At 37.2% G+C, this 11,534-nt stretch overlaps 2 protein-coding genes across 8 annotated transcripts in view; both read left to right on the forward strand.

Annotated features, from left to right (window-relative positions):
- The window catches only part of LOC102601826 (PH-interacting protein), a 26,081-nt gene extending 25,372 nt beyond the window's left edge, over positions 1-709 (forward strand). For all 7 annotated transcript variants that reach the window (XM_015309500.1, XM_015309498.1, XM_006349131.2 and 4 more), the window contains one exon: positions 84-709. In XM_015309500.1, coding sequence (XP_015164986.1) covers positions 84-279 — 196 coding nt within the window. In that variant the 3' untranslated portion in view covers positions 280-709. The remainder of the gene's footprint in view (positions 1-83) is intronic.
- A 688-nt stretch (positions 710-1,397) lies between these two features.
- LOC102602160 (DNA mismatch repair protein MSH6) lies at positions 1,398-11,454 on the forward strand. The gene is made up of 21 exons (XM_006349132.2): positions 1,398-2,442; positions 3,022-3,115; positions 3,242-3,344; positions 3,418-3,471; positions 3,603-3,677; positions 3,988-4,056; positions 4,163-4,246; positions 4,346-4,540; positions 5,474-6,024; positions 6,098-6,227; positions 6,556-6,647; positions 6,749-6,927; positions 7,001-7,203; positions 7,283-7,384; positions 8,070-8,232; positions 9,227-9,516; positions 9,589-9,726; positions 10,190-10,269; positions 10,402-10,501; positions 10,770-10,899; positions 11,068-11,454. The coding sequence occupies exons 1-21, from the start codon at positions 1,587-1,589 to the stop codon at positions 11,304-11,306; spliced, it is 3,927 nt and encodes a 1,308-aa protein (XP_006349194.1). The 5' UTR covers positions 1,398-1,586; the 3' UTR covers positions 11,307-11,454.
- Positions 11,455-11,534: the final 80 nt, after the last annotated feature.

Genomic DNA, 11,534 nt, shown 5'->3' on the forward strand with positions numbered 1-11,534 from the left:
GGGTGTTTTGTTATAATAACTTTTTCGCTTGGCATGCACAATTATTAATGGACCCAACACGATAAATGATTTGCTCTTTGCAGGTTCCCTGTTCCTCTATCACCTGAAATAATCCGGTTAAGGTTAGAGAACAACTATTATAGAAGCTTGAAAGCAATGAAGCATGATTTCTCTGTGATGATAGCAAATGGTGAGGCTTACTTTGCCAAAAACAGAGAGCTTTCACTGAAAATGAAGTGTCTTTCAGATTGGTTTACCAAGAAATTATCAAATTTATGAGGGCATGCTTCTCCTTAGCTTATTAGTTTTCTTTCCTTCTTCCAACTGCCTGGCGGATCCAATTTTGTGGAATGGATCTTCAGTGCTTGTGCTCTGGAAATGGTTGGTCTCTGAGTCTAGAGTTGTCTGTTGTATTATTTTGGGGGGTTTGGAGTACAGTTTACACCAAGTAGAAATACCCTGTGGAGATACAGAGAGGGGGCATTCTTTTTTTTTTTTTTTTTTTTGCATGTTTCTTCCCGAGAATGTTACTCAGAAAACAGGATTATTTGGTTTACTTTTACTATACTTTGAGATTCAGTCAGTCCTTTGTTGTTTCGATTCGAATAGCCAAACTTCCTGAATGAAAATTGAATGTAAGCACAGCTTAATCCATTACATACAAGCCCAGCAACAAGAGAAAATAATGCTTGTATTAGTTCTGGTATTACTAATTCCTTGTTTAGCATATTTTTTTCAATCTATGCATTAACTCATTGGATGGAAATAATCCCGTGTCTAGTTGAATATTTATTTTTGATATGAGCAATTCCGTTAGTAGTCTTACCACTATTTTGATTTCAATTTTATACAACATTAATATAAAAAATTAATCTTGTAATTAACTATCCCGTGACAAACTAATCAAATGACTTACCTTTCTCCATAGATCTTTTCCCAAGTCCTTTAAAGGCTAATAATTCCAAGTCTTTTTTTAATTCTAAAAGGTATCTTTTATATGTTATATATATAAAATCATACACACATTTTACACACATTTTCATTTTTAATATAATGATCAAACTATTTTATTTTTAAAAGAAGCTTACTATTTTATTTTTTTTAATCATTAAAATTTAAATCGTCATATTATAGACACGATTTAACTTATTTGCAAACCAAATGAACCCCAAGCGATTTTTCAAAAAAAAATGGAGCTAATGGTGACCTCTTCCTTGGATGTATTTTTATTTTATTTTTCATTCAATATCTTGTATTTGTATTTGAAGTCCATTAATTCAATTCGTGTCACATTCTTCATAAAGAATGTGTCACAACTCCAGTAAAATATGATCCAAACGCAATGATCTATATACAATAAACAAAAGCAAGACACTATAAGAATGACTAAACCTTTCCCTCAAAAAAAACAAAAACATATGCAGTCTCTAATGAAGCAGTAAGAAGGGCTTAGAGAAGCTTCCCGCCAACTGTGGCACTCAACGTTCACTCTTCCCGCCATTGGGAGAAGCAATACATATATATAGATATAGTACATTTCATTACTCTTCTCACTCATTCCACTATTTGCTTCTACATTGCCACAAATGGCTTCTTCTCGCCGCTCCAGCAATGGCAGATCACCGCTAGTCAATCAACAGAGCCAAATCACTTCTTTCTTCTCCAAAACCCTCTCGTCTCCTTCTCCTTCACCTCTTCTCCCCAAACAAATTCCAGAAAAATCTAACCCTAACCCTAATACTAAACGTAAACCTAATCTTAGTCCTAGTACCAGTCCTTGTGCTAGTCCTACGACTCCTTCTCCTCTAAACGCAAAGCGGAAGATTACTGTGCCTATTTCAGCCATTGTTGACCTTAAGCCATCATATGGACAAGAGGTAGTGGACAAAAGAGTTAAGGTTTACTGGCCGTTGGATAAAATATGGTATGAAGGCTGTGTGAAGTCTTTTGACAGTAGTTCTGGTGAGCATTTGGTTAAGTATGATGACGGTGATGAGGAAATGATTGATTTATCTGAAGAAAAAATTGAATGGGTGAAGGCACCTGTGAGGAAGTTGAGGCGGTTGCGGAGGTCTTCCGTGGTGGAAGAGAAGGAGGAGGAGGAGGAGAAATTGGAGGATTTAAAGAGTGTTGAGGATGATTCTGAGGATGAAGATTGGGGAAAGGATGCAGCTAAACAAGTTTCTGAAGGTGAGGATGCTTCCGAGGATATGGATTTGGAGATTGAGGAAGAAGACGATGATGTTGTTGGACCTAAAAGTCGGAAAGTGAGTGGGAGCAAGGTGGTGGCGAGGAAGAGGAAAACTGGTGAAGGGGAGAAGTTAACTCCGAGTTCGAGCAAGAAGAGTAAGACTGTTTCAGATAAGAGGAGTGCTAATAGCAAAATGGACTCTGCTGTGATTGGAGTAAATGGAAAAGAGCCTGTTGCAACCAAAGAGGATTGTAAGTGATTGAACCTGCTTCTTTTGTGTCCTATTAAGTTCAGTTTACTTGTTTGAATACTCTAGAACATTTGGCGGTTATGGTGTTGTACTAAGATAGTAACTGTCATTTTAAGTACCTATATTACAGTGGTCCTGCTATGAATGTTTATTTTTCCTTTCACATGAGTATCATTTTCCCAAATATGTATGACTTATTATGACTCTTTGACTTTGTATCGAGCAAAAAAGAAATGTTTGCTGTTCTTACCAAATATGGTCGTTCTTGCAAGGAAAGTGTAAAATAATCCAAAAAAGGATTCAGACTAGAAGGGGGAAGATAGGAAATGAGAGAAAACTTCCACTTGTCCAAAGAACAAAAACGAAGGGGGGAAATCTGGACTATATGTGGTTGGATCCAAATGAAATTGTGAACTTGTAGTAAGGCAGGAACGAGGTTGCCTAATTGGTCAATAACTTTCAATGTTGCAGTTTGTTACCGTAATAATTTAAAATTTCTTGCCTAGGTGTTAGAGTTTACAAGAAAATTAATGCTTAAATGTTTTAGGAAATAAATTGAGGTGGCTTTGTTGCCCTGCAGGTGCCAAGGCATCCAACAATGACAATGTATTGCTGTGTGGTGCAGCAGATAGATTTGGACAACGTGAAACACAGAAATTCCCATTCCTTGGAAAGTAAGTACTCTATCAATATCTGTTCACTTTTTGTTTTGTTTTATTTGATCTAGGAGGAGATGGGTGATGTTTTACCATTTTGCTTGATATGGCCTATTTCTGAATTTTTCTTGTGTGCTGAAACAGAGATAGAAAGGATGCAAATAGGAGGTCCCCAGGTGACGCCAATTATGATCCAAGGACTATTTACCTACCTCTTAATTTTTTAAAAGGTTTAACTGGTGGTCAGGTAATTGGATTCTCCTGGTTAGATATCTTAGGAATTCTTTTCCCTACCTCTTAATGATGTAAATGATGCTCAGAGACAATGGTGGGAGTTCAAGTCGAAGCACATGGATAAAGTTCTTTTTTTTAAGGTAATGATGGTGGCAGCTTATTGAAGGCTTAATCTTTTTTCCATTGAAGTTGTTTTGCAGCCTTTTCATCTCTTCTTCTTCAACTTGTCCTCTATATGATGATTTTAATTATTCCATGAATTATGAATCAGATGGGAAAATTCTATGAGCTTTATGAGATGGATGCACATATTGGAGCCCAGGAACTTCATCTGCAGTATATGAAGGTAACTTGAGTTTATGCACCCAAAAGAAAAATGAAAGGTAACAAAGGATAAAAATAAATTGGTCATCAATGTGTAGATATGCCTAAAAGAGAAAAGGAAGCGAGCCAACCATGCATCTTTTATGCTTCATTTTACTGTTCCTGTTCAGGAAGGGAGTGGTTTATGCTCTGTATTATGTTGTGACTAAATTGCATGTTTCTGTTTTAAGGTTCTCAGTTGTTCCTTGCGATAGGATGTTCCAATTTTACTCATAAGTTTGTGTGCATCTTGAAGTTAAGTTTATAGCTGACTGTTGCCTTTGTATATCCAGGGAGAGCAACCACATTGTGGATTTCCAGAAAAGAACTTCTCAATGAATGTAGAGAAGTTGGCTCGGAAGGTTGTAGTTGCTCAATGTTCAGTATCCGTGTCATATTCCCGATGCTAGTTTGATTGCCTGTGTTTTCATGGCAAGGATCTTACTATGAGTTGCTTTGATGGAACAGGGTTATAGGGTTCTTGTGGTTGAGCAAACAGAGACACCTGAACAGCTTGAGAATCGTCGAAGAGAGATGGGATCTAAAGATAAGGTCATTATTGTGCTACATAAGATTGAAGCAGTCATAGTGATGACAATTTTACTTCCTTCTCAGTTCTTTCTGTAGCTGACATATCAAACCCCATTCCAGGTTGTCAGACGTGAAATATGTGCAGTAGTCACTAAAGGAACATTAACTGAGGGAGAAATGCTTGCGGCAAACCCTGATGCTTCATATTTGATGGCAGTGACTGAAAGCTTTCTAACTGATGCATTCCAACAGGAGAAGCGTACTTATGGTGTCTGTTTGGTTGATATTAGCACGGGCAAGATTATTATTGGACAGGTACAGGGTAATAGCTTATGAATTTTATTTAGTTTTATTGGTAAAATGTTTTGTGCTATTTTGTTGCTATTCATGTGTAGCATGTTTGCTGTCAATCAGTCTGATTCTATAAGATTGCTTTCTGTGGGTGATAGTTTTCTGCGAATCTTGATTAGCTTCATGAGATGTTCACTAGAACCTGAATTAGTTTTGATCAACCTTCCCATATAGTGATGTGTGCACTTCACAGGCTAAGGGTATATTACTGGCTAATCAATTAATGAGAGGATAGTTTATAATACAGTCTTTACTGGAATGCTACTAAACAGAAGTTCTCTTTATATCTTTAATTCCAAGTTCCACCAGTTTAATGTTGATATTCTCCAACCAACTTGGCACCTTCTCCATCTCTGGTTTCTGCATTAGTCTGCTCGCTTCCTGGATTTGCCATCTTCCTAACCTTATTAATTGGTTCTCTTTCCTTCCCTCAAACCTCTCCACTCTCTCTTAACCCCACCATACACTATTTAGGTTTCTAGCATAAGCATCACCTTTTTCCTTATTTAGTTTATTGATGATCTTGTCTAAAATTCTTCTTTTGTGTTGACAACGCGTTAATTTAATGTGATTATCTGCTTGTTTGGAAGAAACTTGTTTTGTTTAGCCATGAAAATAAGTGCAAGAACATTCAAGAGTAGTAGTATGTGCGAGGTGATTAGGTCTGCCATAAATAACTGTTCTTGTCTACTCTGGATAAAATCTTGTCTGGGGTTCTCTGTTGCCAGTAAACTGAAGGACCCTTGGTACAACAAAGCTTCCAAAGTTGTATTTATTTAAAAATCCTTAGTTTTGTAAGGAACCCTGTTATCATCCTGTACGCTATTCTATCTCTATATTGGTTAATCTTCATTTACCGAAATGTAATGTTAGTAATTTGATGTATTTCTTTAACAGTTTGAAGATGATTCAGATTGTAGTGCCTTGTGTTGTCTACTTTCTGAGTTAAGACCGGTGGAAATAATAAAGCCTGCTAAATTGCTTAGTCATGAGACCGAGAGAGTGCTGATGCGGCACACACGAAATCCGCTAGTGAATGAGTTGGTTCCTCTTTCTGAATTTTGGGATGCTGAGAGAACAATTTGTGAGGTGAAGGGAGTATATAGGAACATGAGCTTGTCACTGCTGTCATCATCTCCAAATGAAATGGGAACACATGAAAGCACTGCCTCTGAGGAAGATGGTGAAAGGAACTTTCTACCAGATGCTTTATGTGAGCTTATAAATCTTGGTGGGAACGGGAGTTATGCACTCTCAGCACTTGGAGGAGTGCTATACTACTTGAAGCAAGCTTTTCTGGATGAATCCCTGCTCAAATTTGCGAAATTTGAGCTACTTCCCCTTTCTGGTTTTTGTGATGGTACTCAAAAATGGAATATGGTTCTTGATGCAGCTGCACTGGAGAATCTTGAGATATTTGAGAACAGTCGAAATGGAGATTCTTCAGGGTATATTTAGCTTAATTGCATTTTATTGATTATTTTGTCTTCAAGCTTAGAGGTGATTCATTCGTTAATATAGGACATTATACGCTCAAATCAACCACTGTATCACAGCATTTGGGAAAAGGATGCTCAGATCATGGCTTGCAAGACCCTTGTATCGTCCAGAATCCATTAGAGAACGTCAGGATGCTGTAGCCGGATTAAAGGTACGTTCAGGTTCCTAAGGGTTCAGTGTTTGTACTGTTGATGGTGAACTTTTGAACTTTTTGATTTGTGGTCCTTTGCTTGTGGCATTATTTAATTCCTTTTGGCTGGAGGGTGATAAATGTTAATCCATCTATCAAGTAGGTACTTCTAAAGGTCGGGTATATCTAATAAAGAAGGATCACAAGAATTGTACTGAACTAAATTTTCTTACCCTTTTGCCTACAACTTTCTTTTTTACTCCTTATAATTTTCTGTTGTATAGTGGTAGCTTCTAAATGGAGCTTCTTTGACAAATGAGATGGTATAACGTGCTTAATGCTTTTCTAGGGGCTCAATCTACCTTCTGTTCTTGAGTTTAGAAAGGAGTTATCAAGGCTTCCTGATATGGAGCGGTTGCTTGCACGCCTCTTCGGTAGCAGGTGAAGATTGACAATTCTCGGATTCGACAATCTTTGTTTCTTTCCAAGTTCTTCTGTAGTCATTGCTCAAGTATTTTGCTCTTAAATTTGTAACGACGCAGTGAAGCCAATGGAAGAAATGCAAATAAAGTGACTTTATACGAGGATGCAGCAAAGAAACAACTGCAAGAGTTCATATCAGCTTTACGTGGATGTGAATCAATGGTACATGCATGCTCTTCACTTGGGGTGATCTTGGGAAACACAGACTCAAAGCTACTACATCATCTATTAACACTCGGTACTATTCAAATTGAATCACTCAATCATGCTGCAAATTCTGGTGGCATCTGACAGTTTATTTGAATTTTTAGGCAATGGTCTTCCAGATGTAGATTCAGTTCTCAAGCATTTCAAGGATGCTTTTGATTGGGTGGAAGCAAATAACTCAGGTCGTATTATACCTCATGAAGGGGTTGATGAGGAGTATGATGCTGCATGTAAACAAGTTCAGGAGGTTGAACATAAATTATCCAAGCACTTGAAGGAACAGAGGAAACTGCTTGGAGACTCATCAGTAAGAACGTAGTTTAAATATCCTATTGAGCAATAGGGGAGGTTATCCAGATCCACTTAATATTTTGTGAATGTTGCAGATAGATTACGTGACAATAGGAAAAGATGCATACCTTTTGGAAGTACCGGAAAGTTTGTGCAGGAGCATTCCAAAGGAGTACGAATTACAGTCATCGAAAAAGGTTAGTAGGCGTACTTCTACATGGCCAATGCTGAACATGCCTACGGTCAGACATTGTGTTCATGAGATCTCTTGCTATGCGACAGCGAAGTTTACCTGTTACTAATGAGATTTAGAAAGTTCAAAGCTGGTTCCTTAGTTGCATGCAGTGCCTGTTATTTTTAGAATGATGCTTCGAGTTGACATAGATGATGAATTCAAAACCATTTTGTAGAAGATTGCTAATTTAAATAAAATTGTTTAGCCCATGTTCTTTATTCTATTGAGCTGTGTATCCATGCAGTTGATGCTGCTGCTTAACAACAGTGGCAGTGTTTCTAGTTTGTGTGTGAGTTATATTATCCCTCCTTGCAAACATAGTAAATATGTGACAAATTATCTCCTTTTATGTGTTTATCTGTATTGGGCTGGATGAGAGCATGAAGATTCCTTCAATCTTTGGAAAACTGTGGTGATTCTAGAATTCAAAGGAATGATACTAGGAAATTTACTATGTGGTGTATTTGGTATTCGTACTAGATTTAAACAAGTAAATCACCACCTTGTTGTAGACTAGTTCCCTGGTTTGTTGGTTAGCAGTAGCTGTGCACTTGCTTTGTTTTTAGAAGTACTACAACTGGTTTAATAGGTGGTAGAAGCAATATCTCCAGCCATGTGCCTTTACTGATCTTCTATTTTGCCTGCAGGGTTATTTCAGGTACTGGAATCCAGTCTTAAAGAAATTAATTGGAGAGCTTTCACATGCTGATTCAGAGAAGGAATCTAAGCTAAAAAGCATTTTGCGGAGATTGATAGGACGGTTTTGTGAACATCATAATAAGTGGAGAGAATTAGTTAGTATTACTGCAGGTATTGTTGACCCTTAATTTGGACATAGAATCAGATATTGCCCTCAAGTCCCTTTTCCTCCTATTTCTTTACCTATTTTGGAGCAGGTAGTATCATTAGTGCTTAATGGTGAATCTAGTCAAAGTCTTTCAGAAAGAAAAAGTATCTTACTTGCTTATGGTGGAAACATTACTTTCATCTTCTCAGTTTTCTCTGCATACTTTTGGGCAACTACATGATGCTTCATGGTAGTTACCTGTGTTCCTTTTCATGCATATTTGATTGTATTCTTTCCTTGAGAAAATTGGAGCTGGAAAACCTATGTATCATTCTTTGGATCCTACTTCGTCCTCCCTTTTGTGATGCAATAGGATGGCATTCGTCTATTGTAGCTTGGTCAGTCTGTCCACTCAATATAAGCACTCTGCCCCAGCTGAACAGTGTACTAGGAACATAAAAACTCTAGAAAGGTGCAAAATGAAGTCTCTCTTTGCTTTGTGTCTCTTCTCTATGAGTAAAACCATAGTAGTGTATTCTGATATAGAAAGAAAAGATAAAAAGGTTACCTCTTTTATGAGGGTAAAAAAGGTGATTCTTTAATATTAGTTACTCTTTCTTATATTTTATAAATTAGAAACAGTTACCAGAAGGGCATTGGCTTTCCAGAAAAGAGGAAAGGTGCCTGTAATTATAACAAACTTGGAGGGAGGTTCCCTATTTTGTAGCAATTTATCAGTTAAAAAACAACTTGGTTCTGTGCTTATTTGGCTTCAAATTAAAGTAAAATCTAGAGATTAGTCACTGTCCAAACATTTTTCAGTAAATAGCATTATGTGTTGAATATAACTATTATCTCTTGCTTTAGAAAGAGCTTTTTGCTCATGAAGTTCAAATTTAAATTTGATTTCACTTTGATTCAAGAGCATCTGCTATATAATCAGGTATAAAACAAAAGAAGCTTAATGGAAACATCCAGGATCTTTTACATTAAAAATGTGGTTGTTATCTCTTGCAGAATTGGATGTTTTAATCAGTTTGTCAATTGCAAGTGATTACTATGAGGGACCAACATGTCGTCCAAACATCAAGTCAATGCCAAGTCAAGATGACGTGCCAGTTCTTCTCGCTGAAAATTTAGGACATCCTGTTCTTAGAAGCGATTCTCTAGATAAGGGAACCTTTGTTTCCAACAATGTTTCCCTTGGCGGTCCTCCAAATGCCAGCTTTATCCTTCTCACTGGTCCTAACATGGGAGGGAAATCAACTCTTTTGCGCCAAGTCTGCATGGCTGTAATTTTGGCCCAGGTGAGTTATTTCCAGAAGAAAATTAGAGTTTTTCTTATCTATTGATGGCTAAAAGCTCTTGATGCTTCTTAGGTAGGAGCTGATGTACCAGCATCATCGTTTGACATATCACCTGTTGATCGTATATTTGTAAGAATGGGCGCCAAAGATCATATTATGGCAGGCCAGAGTACATTCTTGACAGAACTCTTGGAAACTGCTTCAATGCTGGTGAGATTTTATTTTTTTAAAGGCTGTTATCAATTTATTGCTCGACTACCATCTGATTTTGCTAGATATAAAATATCATTTGACCGAGAGTGGAAGGGAGAGAATTATGTAAACACAAATAAATAATCAAGTTATATTATGGTATCTGCTAAGGATGGCCTTTAGACGTGGTCATTAGTAAGAGCAAAATGAGGTTGATAGTAATTTCAACTAAAAGGCTGTAATCAATTGCTTGACTACCATTCAGTTTTGTTAGATATGATTCTATTTAATTGAGAGTGAAGGGAAGAGAATTATGTCAACAAAAGAATTAATAATAGACTTATATTATGGTGTTTGCTAAGATGGTCTTAGACATGGGTGCTATTAAGAGCAAACATGGGGAGATCATAATTGAGTTGTTGATATTAATTTCACTCTCATCATGAAGTGATCTGAACATTTGTTTTCTTAATAATTGCAGTCTATGGCAAGCCGTAATTCACTCGTCGCGCTTGATGAACTTGGCCGCGGTACATCTACTTCTGATGGACAAGCAATAGCGTATGTGCCAATTATACAAAAAAACATTATTGGTTGTTTGTTATGTTGTGAATTTATTCTCTCAGCCTTATTTGCTCAATCATTCTCACCTAATATCACTATGTTTGTTATGTTTTCTGGCCCTGTTGGCAGTGAATCAGTTCTCGAACACTTTGTCCACAAGGTGCAATGTCGAGGAATGTTTTCTACCCACTATCATCGGTTATCTATTGACTATCAAAAAGACTCCAGGGTACTGTCTTTGATCTTTCACTTCCCTTTGAATTGCCATATTTAATATGCATTGCTTCATAAAAGATTGCATTGCTTTAAGGATCAAGCATTTTGACTGCACATTTTCATCCAATAGCTAGCAGAATATTAGATTCAGACGGCTAATAATCTGATGCCTTCTGGGTGATGCTCATTAGCTTTTTGCTGTTTGATTTAGACTATTAAGCTGCTAAAATTTATGCTCAGTAGATGACTTATTTGGAATGCTATTTTTTTTGGTTGTGCAGGTGTCGCTGTGCCATATGGCATGCCAAATTGGAAAAGGTTCCGGAGGTCTTGAGGAAGTTACTTTTCTTTACAGGTTGACACCAGGTGCATGTCCTAAAAGTTATGGTGTCAATGTTGCTCGGCTTGCTGGTATGTCTGTTAATTTTTTTTCTAAGTATGTCTGACTTGATCTCTCTTTTGTCGTCTAATGAGGGTTGTTTTGGGTTGAGTGGCAACTTTAGTCTATGAACTTGGGTCTCCATTTATTTCAGGTTTAGCTTGTTTTAAGCCACATTCTTTTATCTCCACTCTTTTCAGGACTTCCTGATGATGTGCTTCAGAGAGCTGCTGCAAAATCTGAGGCGCTTGAGATTTATGGCCACAATAAGCAATCTGAAGAAAACCCTTCTGAGAATTTGACAGGAAAGATTGCAACACTGCTCCAAAATTTGATAAATTTGATCGTACACAATAAATATGACGACAACAAGGGTGTGATTCTTGGTGAGTTGAATGGACTGCAGAACAGAGCAAGAATACTCCTTGAACAAAATTGAAAAAGCAATCTTAATGTACAGTGCCTATATGTGCATTCTTACTCCTAGAGTATTTCTGGAGAACACTGCAACTATTTTCAGTTGCCAATTTTGTATAGAAACATGTCAGCCCTTTGATCAAGGTTGCTATTAGAGTTTACAAAAGAAATGATGCTATTGTGCCAAGGTTTTTTTTCTATTTCACAACATGATCAAAAACGGTAATTGGCATGATGGAGGTGGGGGGGG

The sequence above is a fragment of the Solanum tuberosum genome, unplaced genomic scaffold, assembly GCF_000226075.1.
Source record: "Solanum tuberosum cultivar DM 1-3 516 R44 unplaced genomic scaffold, SolTub_3.0 scf00104, whole genome shotgun sequence".
NCBI classification, from domain to species: Eukaryota; Viridiplantae; Streptophyta; class Magnoliopsida; order Solanales; family Solanaceae; genus Solanum; species Solanum tuberosum.

What these genes read in the sequence shown, in the direction of transcription:
- LOC102602160 (XM_006349132.2), top strand. Translation starts at nt 1,587, where the DNA reads ATGGCTTCTTCTCGCCGCTCCAGCAATGGCAGATCACCGCTAGTCAAT. An exon ending in CGAAATGGAGATTCTTCAGG is followed by an intron (nt 6,025 to 6,097) that starts GTATATTTAGCT and finishes TCGTTAATATAG; the next exon opens with GACATTATACGCTCAAATCA. An exon ending in TGGAAACTGCTTCAATGCTG is followed by an intron (nt 9,727 to 10,189) that starts GTGAGATTTTAT and finishes TAATAATTGCAG; the next exon opens with TCTATGGCAAGCCGTAATTC.